The sequence below is a fragment of the Rhizopus delemar genome, genomic scaffold (assembly GCF_000149305.1).
Source record: "Rhizopus delemar RA 99-880 supercont3.1 genomic scaffold, whole genome shotgun sequence".
Lineage (NCBI taxonomy): Eukaryota > Fungi > Mucoromycota > Mucoromycetes > Mucorales > Rhizopodaceae > Rhizopus > Rhizopus delemar.
In genome coordinates, this window is record NW_027137827.1 from 3,485,792 (window position 1) to 3,499,457 (window position 13,666).

At 34.0% G+C, this 13,666-nt stretch overlaps 7 protein-coding genes across 7 annotated transcripts; 4 read left to right on the forward strand and 3 right to left on the reverse strand.

Moving 5' to 3' along the window:
- On the forward strand, positions 1-1,439 carry RO3G_01333 (uncharacterized protein; the record flags this gene model as incomplete). The annotated part of the gene is made up of 3 exons (XM_067655924.1): positions 1-611; positions 664-823; positions 876-1,439. 3 exons carry the CDS (start codon positions 1-3, stop codon positions 1,437-1,439), a joined length of 1,335 nt encoding a protein of 444 aa, XP_067512025.1.
- A 167-nt stretch (positions 1,440-1,606) lies between these two features.
- Positions 1,607-3,282, reverse strand: RO3G_01334 (uncharacterized protein; the record flags this gene model as incomplete). Its single annotated transcript, XM_067655925.1, has 6 exons — positions 1,607-2,167; positions 2,220-2,412; positions 2,465-2,504; positions 2,560-2,681; positions 2,735-2,786; positions 2,865-3,282. 6 exons carry the CDS (start codon positions 3,280-3,282, stop codon positions 1,607-1,609), a joined length of 1,386 nt encoding a protein of 461 aa, XP_067512026.1.
- A 1,066-nt stretch (positions 3,283-4,348) lies between these two features.
- Positions 4,349-4,660, reverse strand: RO3G_01335 (uncharacterized protein; the record flags this gene model as incomplete). Its single annotated transcript, XM_067655926.1, has 2 exons — positions 4,349-4,387; positions 4,568-4,660. 2 exons carry the CDS (start codon positions 4,658-4,660, stop codon positions 4,349-4,351), a joined length of 132 nt encoding a protein of 43 aa, XP_067512027.1.
- Positions 4,661-4,873: 213 nt separating this feature from the next.
- On the reverse strand, positions 4,874-5,248 carry RO3G_01336 (uncharacterized protein; the record flags this gene model as incomplete). Its single annotated transcript, XM_067655927.1, has 3 exons — positions 4,874-4,896; positions 4,945-5,026; positions 5,192-5,248. The coding sequence occupies 3 exons, from the start codon at positions 5,246-5,248 to the stop codon at positions 4,874-4,876; spliced, it is 162 nt and encodes a 53-aa protein (XP_067512028.1).
- A 2,541-nt stretch (positions 5,249-7,789) lies between these two features.
- Positions 7,790-9,228, forward strand: RO3G_01337 (uncharacterized protein; the record flags this gene model as incomplete). Its single annotated transcript, XM_067655928.1, has 10 exons — positions 7,790-7,800; positions 7,882-7,993; positions 8,090-8,113; positions 8,177-8,260; positions 8,330-8,522; positions 8,577-8,707; positions 8,757-8,804; positions 8,861-8,939; positions 8,998-9,118; positions 9,177-9,228. 10 exons carry the CDS (start codon positions 7,790-7,792, stop codon positions 9,226-9,228), a joined length of 855 nt encoding a protein of 284 aa, XP_067512029.1.
- A 387-nt stretch (positions 9,229-9,615) lies between these two features.
- RO3G_01338 (uncharacterized protein) lies at positions 9,616-10,380 on the forward strand (the record flags this gene model as incomplete). The annotated part of the gene is made up of 3 exons (XM_067655929.1): positions 9,616-9,673; positions 9,735-10,159; positions 10,210-10,380. 3 exons carry the CDS (start codon positions 9,616-9,618, stop codon positions 10,378-10,380), a joined length of 654 nt encoding a protein of 217 aa, XP_067512030.1.
- A 1,651-nt stretch (positions 10,381-12,031) lies between these two features.
- RO3G_01339 (uncharacterized protein) lies at positions 12,032-12,679 on the forward strand (the record flags this gene model as incomplete). Its single annotated transcript, XM_067655930.1, has 1 exon — positions 12,032-12,679. One exon carries the CDS (start codon positions 12,032-12,034, stop codon positions 12,677-12,679), a length of 648 nt encoding a protein of 215 aa, XP_067512031.1.
- Positions 12,680-13,666: the final 987 nt, after the last annotated feature.

The window sequence follows — 13,666 nt, forward strand, 5'->3', positions numbered from 1 at the left end:
ATGTCCCCTACTGCTTCAGAGAGTATTACAGCCAAAACAAAACCTTTATCTGGTCATGTTGGGAATTTGTCAACTTCACAAACGGATGCGTTAAAAAAATTATGGACTCGTCTTTTCAAAGTTTTCGATCAAGAAGGTACAGAATATCATAAACCAGAAGAGGCTGCTGAGACTGCTGCACCAGCAAAGAAATCTGGATACTTTAGTTTTGGAAAAAAGGCCAGCTCCTCTGAAGAAAAAGATTTTTTTATTGGCACCACTACCGATCCATCTTGGATGACACTTCCACTCGAGAAGGCGATGCCCCTGATTCCCGGTAAGCAACTTTGCTCCACCTTTTGGAATATGGTCGCTACAGATAACCCAGATGCTGTTCTTTTGCGATTCTTGCGTGCACGTAAGTGGGATCTGGATGCTGCATACAACATGTTAGCAAATACACTTCGATGGCGTTTACATATGCGTGTGGATGATATTGTTGCTCTTGGTGAAAGCGGTATTCGTGATGAACTAAATCGATTGAAGCCTGGATTGGGTGACAGTTTTGTTTCTCAACTTGGTTCTGGCAAAGCTTATTTAGGCGGTCCTGATAAGGCGGGTCGTGGTATTTGGTAAAAAGGAAAAAAAAATCGCATTGAGATTACTAAACAAAGCAAAGTATAGTTTTATCAACGTAAACCTACACAGAAAGGAAGATCAGCCGTTTGAAGTTGTGAAAATTCTAACAATGTATATTATGGAAACATCCAGAGTGATAGTCCATCAGCCCGTAGAAGCAGCTTGCATTGTTTTTAATATGGATAATTTTACTTTGAAAAATATGGTACATGTGTTAACTAAAAAACAAAAAGTGATATTAACGCCTTTTCATTTAGGATTTTGACTTTGTAAAGTTTTTAGTGACCTGTTTTGAAGCTTATTATCCCGAAACGTTAGGATCTTGTTTAATCCACAAGGCTCCTTGGGTATTTTCCACTGTGTGGAACTTGATTACCCCTCTTTTGGATCCTGTGGTCGCAAGCAAAATTCATTTTACAAAAGATGTCAATGAATTGACACAATACGTTGATATATCTGCACTTCCTGGAAATATTTCTGGTGAAAAGGACAAAAAGACAAAGGACGAAGCTATCAGTGTTGGCCCTGTTGCTCCTGGAACTCTGGTTGAGCCTACAACAGAAGCCTATAAGGAATACAAGGAAATGATTAAACAATATGAGTCTGAAACTATTGAATGGTCAAAGACTCAGTCCGATAGTACCAATATTCGACATGAACTAGCAAGAGAATATCGTCTTGCTCGTATAAAGACCGAAAAGGATATCAGAGGACCTACTGCTTATGAAGCTAAGGGCTTGGTTACTATTAATGAGCAAGGACGTGTCTTTCTTGATTTTGGAGGTGAATGGACCGCTTTAGATATTACCGAGACAGTTTAAATACGTATATATACTAGGCCTTTTATATTTATTCGTTTTCTTTATATTTTCTTAATTTGAGGAATAAATGTATTTTTTTGTAATAAACAAAGCAAAACGTTTATTATTGCTCTGATGTCAGTTTATTTTGTAAAAGTAATGAAAATTAAGTATTAATAATGTGACAATTATTTTCTAACACCTTGAATGGATTTCAAGAGTGTATGTTTGGAGTCGTCCATTTCAAGAGACCAGATCATGAAACCAGCAAGACCTTGAGATTTTACATAATCCAACTTGGCTTCGAAGGACTTGGGGTTATCGTATGTCAAAAAGGTACTGTTTCCAGCATGATAAGCATAAGGAGTTTGAGATTGCTCATCCCAGTAGGTGGTCCATCCATTCTTGTTTTCAAGAATACCGTTGGCAACAATGGATCTCCATTGGTATTCACCAGTGTAACCAGGCGTGGCATTAGGACAGGGATCAGCAGCCAACTCATCGTGTTTGTCACCCTTGATTTGAGTGTGGCCATCGAGCTTGACGTACATGCCGGAGGTTGCAGTGATGGGCTGTGCAGTCTTGAGGACCTTACCGTAGAATGTGATACCGACGTGCATCTTGTTCTTGGGAATACCAGCATTGTACCAAAGGTTGACGGTGGTTTCAACACCCCAGCCGCGAGAAGATCCTCTAAGGGCAGCATTAGGGCCAGCGACATCGTTCCAGTTACCGTTGTATTCGTATGACTATAGACATATTTGATTTAGAATAAGGAAAAACACATAACTTTACTCATACCATCAAATAGAAATAATCGACATCAGATACCCAGCCAGATTCAAAGTGTCTAACAGCGTGGCCGTTGCTATCAAGGAAAGGACCAACTGAGGCAGCAACAGTGATCACCTTGTGAACCTTGGGATACTTAGCATCGAGGCTTTTACGCAACAATTGAATAAAAGTGAGTAAGTTGGCAGTGTCATTAGGATTTCTATTGGCAAGTTTTAGTAAAGAAATAAAAAAGATGTTGTACTGTGTTTTACCTGGAAGCACAAGCAATACTGTCACGACTGTTAGGGAATTCTATATAATAATAAAAGTAAGCAGACTGGCTAACAAGCAATGGATAGGCACTTACCCCAATCAAGATTGACACCATCAAGTGAGTACTTTTGAACCATGTTGACAACATTCTTTACAAAAGTTTCACGGCTTTGAACATCATTAAGCAAGGTACTCATATGAATTGAGCCAGACCAACTATAAGATGTATTAATATTTTCAAGTATATAGTTCATTTCTTTTTGTCTTACCCAGCAACACTAATACTGACACCAACATTATTTTTGTGGGCTTGAGTAACAACTACAATTAATAAATTGTCAGATTTTTCTTATCGCGTAACATACATTTGCATAAGTGAACGAAGGTTTTTTTTTTTACCTGACTTCAAGTTTCCACTTTCAAAACCTTTGAGGTTACCCTTAGCATCGGGTTCAGCAAAGGCATAAGCAATGTGATCCAATTTGCTCCATTGAATATTCTTGGGGATATCCCAATCAAGGACATAGGCAATAACCTTGTGATTAGGGTAGCTCTTATCATTAACTTTCTTTACAGAGGCCTTCTTTGTCGTGTGTTTTTTAGACTTCTTGGTAACCTTCTTGTTAGTCTTCTTCTTGGTAATTTTCTTGGTAGACTTTTTATGTTTAGAGGAATGATGGGCAGTTACATGATGGGCGCGTTTGGTAGAGTGATGAGAAAGAGATTTATGCTTGTGGGTAGAGTGATGAGAAGTAGCCGAAGCTGTATAAGCAAACAACACACAAAGTGATAAAAGGATTACGAGAATATTACGCATTGTGTATTGAAGAGAGAAAATAATGAACAATAGAGCTCTTTTTTATATATTTGCTTTCCCATCTGAACCGAATGATTTTAATTTGGATATTTACAAAAATAACTTTCAATTTAACAAATTAATTGATTGTTTTGTGTAAGAAAGATCAACAAAAAAAAAAAAAAAAAAAAAAAAAGAAAGATTACTCCGCAGAGCGTCTCTTGAAGGGTAATCGTTTTCTGTCTTTGGTAGTATTCTTCTTGCGACGTTTTTCCAAAATACGATCAACAGCCTTTTCGCCCATCTGTTGATATCTGTCCATCAATTCAAGTTTACGTTTTTCAGCTACGATAAAAAATAATTAGATTGGATAGAATACAGTTGTAAAACCTTACATTTTTTAAGGAAGAAGGGTTTTTTTCCTTGTTTCACTAATTCGGCTTCTTTCTTCTTTCTTTCACGAATCAAAGCTTGTTTTCTCTTTTTATCCTCATCCATTTTCTCCGCAGACACCTGTTTGATGAACAAAATAAGTCAGTATTGTGTCCAAATCGACAAGAGGAGTGTAACCATCATTCTTACCATTTTAGTCAGCATTTTCTTTAAGCTCTCCTGTGTATCAGCATCCTTTTCCTTCCTGATTCGTTCTCTAAGCATCTCAATTTCAGATTTATTGTATTCTTTTATAAAACCGTATGATTTCTCAAATAAATCTTGGTTGAAGTTTCCTGAAAGTTTATCAAATCTTGGGTCTCGACGTTTCTAATTTTATATTAAGCAAAGGTGTACAAGCAAACCTAATCAATATTATTACCTCAGCTTGTAAAGGGACTACAGTCCTAAATCGACTCACAGCCTTTTTCGAAGATATTTCCATTGGTCTAGTCATTTGTTAGTTTAGCCCTCTTACATGTGTTAATAAGTTACCTGTGTTTATTCTCTCTTTTCATTTCTTCCTTTGATAACTTGACTTTATCTTTTTTTTTCTTTTTATTTAAACTGCCTACTGCTCCTTCAAGATCCTTCAAGATCTGAGCTTTTGATATTTTCTTTTTTCCTGTTTGATCATTAGATTCTATCTTATTATTTATCTCTGCAAGTTGCTCAAAAGAGACATGAGCAAGATCTATACAAACTAGTTTTAGAAATTATGAAATAAATATGTCTTAATTAACCTCTTTTCATTTTGGCTAATTCACGAGCCTTTTCTTGCTCATCCTCGCTATCCTCTTCTTCTTCCTCGCTTTCCTCTTCCTGTTGAATGAGATCAGATCATGTCAAAATGTTTATTATTATCATTTCTTACAGATCCTTGTTCATTATCGTCATACTCTTGTTCACTCTCGTCGCTATATTCATGTTCTTGTTCGGAATCACTTTCAATTGGTCTTCTTGCCATTTTATTAATTATTTTTTTTAAAAAAAAGGAAAAAAAAAAAAAAAAGAAGCTCAATTAAAAAGCCACAACTATAAAGAGATCATATGTGGTCACTAAAGAGCGGCAGTGTTTAGTGAGTAAGCCAGTGATAATAATTTGTAAGTTAAAAGGAGCTACCGCCACTTTACAATGAATGCTCTTAATAGTAAATGACATTATTTATTATCATTGTGGTTAATAAACAAGAAGTAGGGGAACTTTAATCATTGATATTTACAAATCATTTACATGCTCTACTTTATTACAATCTAATATATGTTCTCCTCTATATTTAATAATGAACTTCCCATTAGGTTGTTCTATCACAGTCTTATTCACCGTACATCCCTATATACAAAGGTAAGAATCCGAATTTGTCCGAAATACTTGATACCTTATTAGCACACTTGTAATATATACTTTTGCGTCCAGTCTTTTTTTGTAAAGTATTTCCGTTATTTTTCCAAAAGAACCCGTCATTCAATGGAAATCCATGAGTTTCTATTATTTTACTGACGGCTTGTATTGATCTTCTTCTTTTAGGAATCGGCGCACTTGAAATTCACACATGAGAAAATATAACGTATTTCGTATATTTGTTATACCTTGTAGATAATGATGGATTTGTTGTTGTTATTGTTGCTGTTGTTGCTGCTTCATAAGGTACAATTCTCCTAAAATAGTTACTACTATTTCCAAATGATGCACGCCTGGTTTTATCTTTTTGTTGATTTAAATACAAATCAAGTTCTTTTGATTTCAATTTTGCTTCTTCTGCTCTACGTCTATCTTCTTCTACTTTACTGGCAAGTATAAGCTTTAATAATTCAGGGTTTGTTTGATATTTAGAAATAACACCCTGGAGATTATTGTTATTATTTAGTTCATTCTTGTATGGGTCTGTTAATTTATTTGATGGATTATCGTAATTTATATGTCGATGATTCATCCAAAAAAAAAGGTAGTTGTAAAAATGTAGAAAAAAAGAAAGAAAGAAAGAAAAAAAGGAGTAAAATATAACAATCAAACAAAAACATATGCGGGAAAGTGAATAAATGGATTTGGGAAAAAGCAGAGAAAGAAGGGCCAATGCCATTGACATGTATTTTCCCAGGAATCACCCATACAAGCGGGTAAAAAAAGTGATGCATATCACATAAGCAATTCTTTGCTTAACTCCTTCTTACCCCACATTTTACCCCGCTACTTTTAAGGTAAGTCTATTTGCTTTTCCGGGCTTTTCCATTGTGCACACACACACACACACTGTAAATAAGCTTTTATGCGGAATAGCAAGAATTAACCGTGTATTTTACAAAATCTGTTACTCAGATCACAGTTGCTATGTAATGAATCACTACATTGAATGTTTTTCTTTTTTAAGCAATAATCAATCATAGATGATCATCTTATGTCAAGATCTGCTGTACATTTTAGCCAGAAAAGAACAATATGATTCTTTGTTATTTTTAAACAAAGAATTGCCTTTCTGATTTTAGTTTAACCAAAAAAAAAAATACGTTTAAACGTTCACTTTATTTACAAATAAAATTAAACCTCCTCGTTTTCGTCCAGGTCAGATCAAGTAATGAGTGTAGCCAAAAAATACGACATTTTCATTTTTAATTCAGATGTTGTTTTTGAAGTGAATATCTACTGTAAAGATACTTTTAGACGTAATGTGTACTCTTGTAACTAAAAGATAGTAGATTGTATCATTTGAAGGCAAATCTTTTTTGCTTAAATTTCATTGACACTTTGAAAAAATAGTCTGAATTCAAAATACTATTGTAGTAATAATCATATGCAAATTGAGGAATTGTGCTCTCCATTTTCTACTTTTTCTTGGATAAAAAAATACCTTTTCTAACTTGAGTTTACATTGAATGAAGTCTATTACATAAGGCTATTTGTTAAGAAGCAATTTTAAGCTCTTGTATATAGGCCTTTTTGATGAAAATAATGATTTTCTCACGCTTTTTGGAATGCAATCCTACAAAAAGTCTTCTTTATATTACTGCCAATTTTCTTAGTGATATATGCTGTTAAGATACGAGCTACAAGAAAAGTTGAGTGACTATGATTTGATAACTTTAATTTATGTCAAGAGATGAACAGCCTTTTTTTTTACTGCTTTCTGTGAAAATCAATCAAGAAACTGTAATCCATAGTTTGAGATGTATTTAAAGTGAAGTAAAAGCAGTTCCTATAGAGAAATCGTAGCATAATACTTACAGGTTAAAGATGGAGCAAATGTATCTACTTTTATATCTATTATCCACCTCTCATTACTCTTTTATATTGTTATTTGATCTTACTTTGGTGACTGTGGTTCTCCTAAACGCTTTCACTTTCTTTTCAAACCCAGTACGCTTCTTTTTCTTTCATTTTTTTTAAGCAAAAAAAAAAAAAAATAAAAACAAATGTCAGTAGACAACTTTAAGACGAGCATATATGAATACTTAGAAACACTGCCAACTTTCACCTTCATGCGGTTGTTTGAAAAGCCTTCGACATGTTTAGCTATTTTTAGGTTAGCAAAAAAGCATAGAAAGTTGTTACGATGAAAAAAGACTAAGAATATTTAATCTATAGATTACTTCCAAGTGTTGGGAGACATCTAGTCATGTCTTTATTATACGTTAAAATGCCTATACCGGTTAGCGATGTTAGCGCTTGGGTGAATAAAGAAGGAGAGAGGTGAAAAAGCATTAGGCACTGTAGAAGCGCGTTTTTGTTTATTAACTCTTCAATAACAACAGAAAACTAGTTGAAGCATTACAAAAACTTTCAAGTCTTCGAATCATTGAACAAAAAGATCACGTCCTGATCATGAATGACACTTTTAGACATCAGTTTCAAAACGCACTTACAGGAGGGTAAGGAAAGCAGACAAACCTTTTCTTTTGTATTAAGCATCTTGTATTTAGAGGAACACAACAATCGTTTGGATTACCATGTTCAACACCAGACAAACATCCTGTCGACATTCCCTTTCTGGACCATTACGCGACAACACAGTGGGAAGCCATTCTGCACTACATGGTTGGTACATCATTAACAAAGAAACCTAGTCGAGGTGTATTGAATTTATTGGAGCGCAGCAAACTTATGCAAAATAGGTAAAAGAGATATCTACGCAAAAAAAAAAAAAAAAAAAAAAAAAAAAAAAAAAGAAAGCACTTACACTTTATTACATTTAGTACTGATAATGGTGGCCAGTTACAAATCACAAACAAGGGGTTTCAGTTTTTACTCCAAGATGTAAATACACAAGTCTGGGCATTTTTATTACAGTACTTGGATATGGCAGAAGTATGTATAAAAATTATGGCATGAATAATCAAGTAAACTCAGTGTGATTAGGTACTGCAAATGGACTTGGTAGAGGTACTGAACTTTTTCTTTCAGCTTGGATCGTTGGAATTAGGTGAAGTAAGTAAGAGCACGTAATATCCCTTAGTTTTACATGTGTATTGATTCTTCTTTTTTACATAGAATTATTCCGTAGATACTTTGACCCAAACACAGTTACAAATGTTGGAGGACTTGCGTGATTATGGAATTGTATACCAAAGAAAAGTAAAAAAGTAGAAAATTAGCATGCTAAAAGGATGGAGAAGGAATGATAATTAATACTATTTTATACAGAAACATTCTAAACGATATTACCCAACAAGATTAGCGACTACATTGACATCTGGCAAATCAGCGCTTGCCACTGTTGCAGGCAAATATAATCATATGATGCAAGAAACAAATATAGACGACACAACAGATACCGAAAGTGTAGATCAAGGATTTATTATCTTGGAAACTAATTATAAACTCTATGCTTACACAGGTACATTTTATATAATTTATGTTCGTGTATTTGTTACTTATTCTTTTTAAAAAGATTCTCCACTTCAGATAGCTGTCTTGAATTTGTTTGTTCAACTTCAATCACGTTTCAGGAACATGGTGACTGGAGTTATTACGAGAGATAGCATCAGAAATGCACTAATGAAAGGAATTACAGCAGAGCAGGTAAAGAAACAAAAACAAAAAATGGCATCAACTAAAATACTTGGTTTAGATTATCTATTATTTACAATCGCACGCCCATCCACAAATGAGAAAAGAGGTAAAGAGACATAAAGCTTTCATATAATGATTATTAATCCACTTATTGTAACACAGACACCTGTCTTACCTTTAACAGTTGTAGATCAAATCAGATTGTGGGAAATGGAAAGAAATAGACTAAAACCAACACCATGTAAGAGAAAAGACAATTTACATATATGTGTGTGTACTGATGTACTATAATTATACAGCCTATTTATATCATGAATTTAACGTACAAGCAGATTTTGACGCCGCAGAAAAATATGCTCGAGATTTAGGTGTGTTATTATGGTCAAATAATCAAAAACGAACAATGGCTATTACTGAAGCGTAAGTGAAGAGAAAGCAGCACATTTTATATTGTTCTAATCATCTCTCTTATTCTCAGTGGTCATGAAAATGTAAAAGGATTTGTTAAGAGAAGATTACAGCGAGCATAAGCTCCCTTTTTATTGGCTGTGTAAATATAGATTAAAATTTCGTTCTCCCCTTTTTTTTTGATTTGTAAGAGGACCTTTTTTGGTTATTGCATAAGGTGATGTATAAAGTGTTATTATAAGTCGTATAATGTCGTGGTATTAAGGTAGTTATTATCTGTTTTAATTCAACGGCTTTGTGAACTATACCTCAATCATCTTTTTATCTTGAGTATTTCTTACTGTTTCTAAGAAAAATGTATATTCTGCATTAAGCCAAAGTTGGCTTGATTGTATTGCATTAGGATTATTAATCAAAGAATTCCATAGAAAATCCCGCTAAAAAGGTATATAAAGGGAGCAGCATAAACTGCTTCTTTTTTATTCAAACAATATTAATCAATAATAAAGATGGCTACTGAACTCAAAGATATCAAGCTTTACTATTTTACTCAAGTCAAAGGCAGCAGTAAGTCGCCATATGGCGTCATTGTATTGCATCATTAATCATTAATATTCGTATTTTACAGAAACCCTTGGTCGTGGTGACCATATCAGATTGATGCTTGAAGACGCTGGCGTTAATTACGAATATGTTAGACTGACTTGGGATCAGTGGCAAGCAAAAAAGGTCGAATTGCTTGAGCAAGGAGAAATAGACCCAACCATGCCCTATATTACCATTGGTGGTAAGCATTACTTCAAGACTCTTCCTGTCATGCGTGTTATTGCCAAAAAACTTGGTAAATACAATGGAGAAAACGAAGAAGAAGAGCATCTCTTGGATGCTTATTCAGACAGTATCTCTGACTGGTTGACTAAATGGGGTACTGCTCTTTTCGGTGGCAATGAAGAGGTTCTCAAGGCTTACAAAGAAACTCATCGTGGAAATGCATACAAGCTTATTAATAGAATGCTCTCTCTTAACAAAGGCCCTTATGTCTTTGGCGAAAAGGTAAATAGATAAATATAGCTTTATTACATAGATACTAATTGCATGTTTAGATTACTTACGTTGATTTCTTAATTTACCATATGGTCGATGATGATATCAAGACTATTGTTGATGCTGAAGCTGAAGCTCATGTTGATTCTGAAGTTTACCCTCATGTTGCTGCTTTTATTGAAGCTTTTAAGAATAGACCTAACCTTAAGGGATCTATTGCTTTGCAATAATTTTTTTTTTTCATAATAAAATCCCTCATTTTTTTTTACTATAAATGATCAGTGCAGTTTGCCTTCCTGTTTCTCTTTCTCTCTCTCTATATATATATAGTTAATATTAAAAATAAAATATAGAATTGATTATCATTATAACTATATTGAATTTTTTGACTACACTAAAGACAAGCAAAAAAAAAAAAGTCTATATAATTTGTCTGCCTTTCAATTTCAACACATGCTCTTGAACTGAATAATATCAAATCTATAGTTCTAATGATGGCCAGACGAATACATTGGACAAGAAAAAAAGGGATATATTGCTTGAACAATGAAAAATTAATACATCTATGCTCTACGTCACTGTCGATAGTATGGCTTACTGTAAGGCCATCCCTGTCTTGCGATTTCTTGCCTAGAAACTCGGTAGATGCGATGGAGAAAACGATGAAGAAAAAAGCCTCTTGGACGTTACGTTGATAATCTTTCTGATTAGATTTTCAGATGGGTTTTACTCATTTTGTGACAGTAATGAAGAGACTACCAAGATTTATGAATAAAAACATTGAGTGTATAATCCTCAATTTATCAACGTAGTTTTCTCATTCTAAATGACCTTTTTGCTTTTGGTGAGAAGGTAAGCATATATAAAAAGAAAAACATCATTTTTATTGTATATACAAACTGTCTCATTAGATTACTTCTGTCATTTTCTTAATTTATCATACACTCGATGATGACAGTAAAACCGTTGTGAATATTAAATCTTATTCTGATATTGGTTCTTGTCCTCATATTACTACTTTTGTAGAAGGTATGAAGAATAGATCTCAAAAATTTTTTTTGCTACTGTTGAATAAGATCAGTTTGCGAATAAACTATGCATAAAAATTAAAACTATTTTTATCTGATGTTAACTTTACAGTCGTTCCATTCCCAATGTGAGGATTTTGCGAAAAAAAGTACGGGCTTTCAAATAAATATTGGGGGTCTTACCAAAAAAATTCACTGGTTGTTTGAAGTTCAATTCGTGGATTGTGAGAGGGTCATTTCACACTTTATTTTAAACAAAAACATTTGAAATATGATTCAAACAGTTATCAAACGAGTTCTTCCACATCCAAATTTTTACACTGAGTTGTGCTTTTGCGTGGTCGGATCCTTTTTTTTGCGTGGTCGGATCCTTTTTTTGCGTGGTCGGGTCCTTTTTATTTTGTTGCTTGGTTGGATCTCCCAAAATGTTAACATGCACCGATTGTGAAGAAAATTTCAATACAAATGACACCCTCAAAAGACATAAATATGAAAGGCATTGTAAAAAATGCACTATCACCGCAACAGTTGAAGGTACGTTCAATTTAGATTCAAATCTACAATTGTTGACTCTGGGTTTTCAGGAATTTGTGAAAAGGTTGTAATAGAAAGAAAAAATGATCATTTACAATGTCCTTTTTGCAATAAAGAACACTTGACTAGAGATGGTATAAAATCTCATATACTGAAATCAAAATGTAAAGCAACTCTTTTCAATGAAAGAACCAAGACAACGAAAAAGCGAAACTATGATGCTGCCGTTTTGAATGCATGTGGTGCTTTATTGTTTAAGAAGCCTCATCAAGAGATGATTTTAAAGGTGGTTTCTTCAGTCAACTTGAAGCCTGTTAGCATGGTCAACAGTGATGGTGAAGAATTTAATGTGCTTGCGCACGAAAGTCAATTCCAACAAATACAAAAAAACGATATCCAAAGTGCTTCAGTTGTTGCCAAAAAACGATTGATTGACAATGAACCTGTAGAAATAGAAGTGGAACTTGATGATGTGCTAACGAAAGGTGTTTATCGTAATCTATTTAATCCAAATGAATTCCAGGAACTTGATGAAGAAATGTGCACCCTATTAAATACGGATTGGAGTACTAAGAAGCATATCAAATATCCTTGCTCGGCTCTTCTTGCGGGGATGATAATGGTGATCAATAGCAAAGCTATTTTGGTAATATGTCATGAAGTCTATGGAAGGACGAGGTCAGTAGATGTACATAGGGAAGATTTCACAGTTAAATCAAAACAACAGCCATCTTCTTCACTTCCTCCACCTCGATCCCCTTATCGGAATATCTGGGTGACAACAATTATCGACAATCATGGCTCAAAACTTATATTTGGTACAAAAACATTCAACTCACTGGTAACATCTAGTATCCGCATTGATAGTCCTTATGAACCAGAAGTTGGTCCATCCACACATCATTTTACTATCTCCAGCAACGAACAGTCAAGAAATATAAAAATTTATATACACAAAGAGTCTTGAAATAAAGCAAAGAAGCTTATGATGGAACCTCTTAACCACACCATAAACACTTATGATTTCCTATATCAAACTCGCCAAATACAAACCAACTTTCATTACCGTAGCACGTATAACCGATCAAGAGCTGCATGCATGATAACCGATAACCATACTTTGTACCCCTACAACATCTTCACTCTTTCCCAATGTGATAATGGCCATGACATATCTGACTATAAGACTATGTCCGAAGTTTTCCGAGAAATTGCATTGAAAATATTTGATGAAGAAGAGAGTAATATAGAAGATGAAATTGTAGGCTCTTTGAAAAAAAAATTCATCGAGAATCAAATACAAAAGTGCAAGTCAGAAGGTGAAACAATCAAAATACTCCAATCAATACTGAACTTGTATGGTGATGATGTGGAAATCCCTGTTATAAACAACTCCCAATTGAACAAACTTTTAGAGCTGTCGGTAAATCAGCTTCTTCCAGTAATTACTCGTGTAAATGAGCATGTCGTTTCATCATTGAAGCAGACATTCTCTTCATATGTTTAATACATTTTTACAATCTGCATGTACAATTCAAGCTGGTAAAAAAAAAAAGTTGTTTGCCAATAAAATTCCCCCTATCGATTCAATTTTTTTTACAGATTACATATTTTGGTTAGAAAAACTAATTTTCTGTTGTTATTCAGTAAAAAACACAGGAGTGATTGAGTTTGCGATACAAAAAATGGCCTATGATGAACCTTTTTTTTTTTACCAGTTGTAAAAAGTTATACAAGTGGTCGAATGAAATATGAAGATTTTAAACAAGAGTAAAGACAGTATTCTTTATTGAGAAATCAATTTTATGTGATACAAGGTAGCACATCCTAATATGAACTAGGATGCAATGCTATAAACTATCTTGGATAGACCAGGTACAATGTTTTTGACGATGAACACCCATGAGGATTTGCGTAATAGAAGACATCCCAGCGGTTCCATCTATAAAAATCG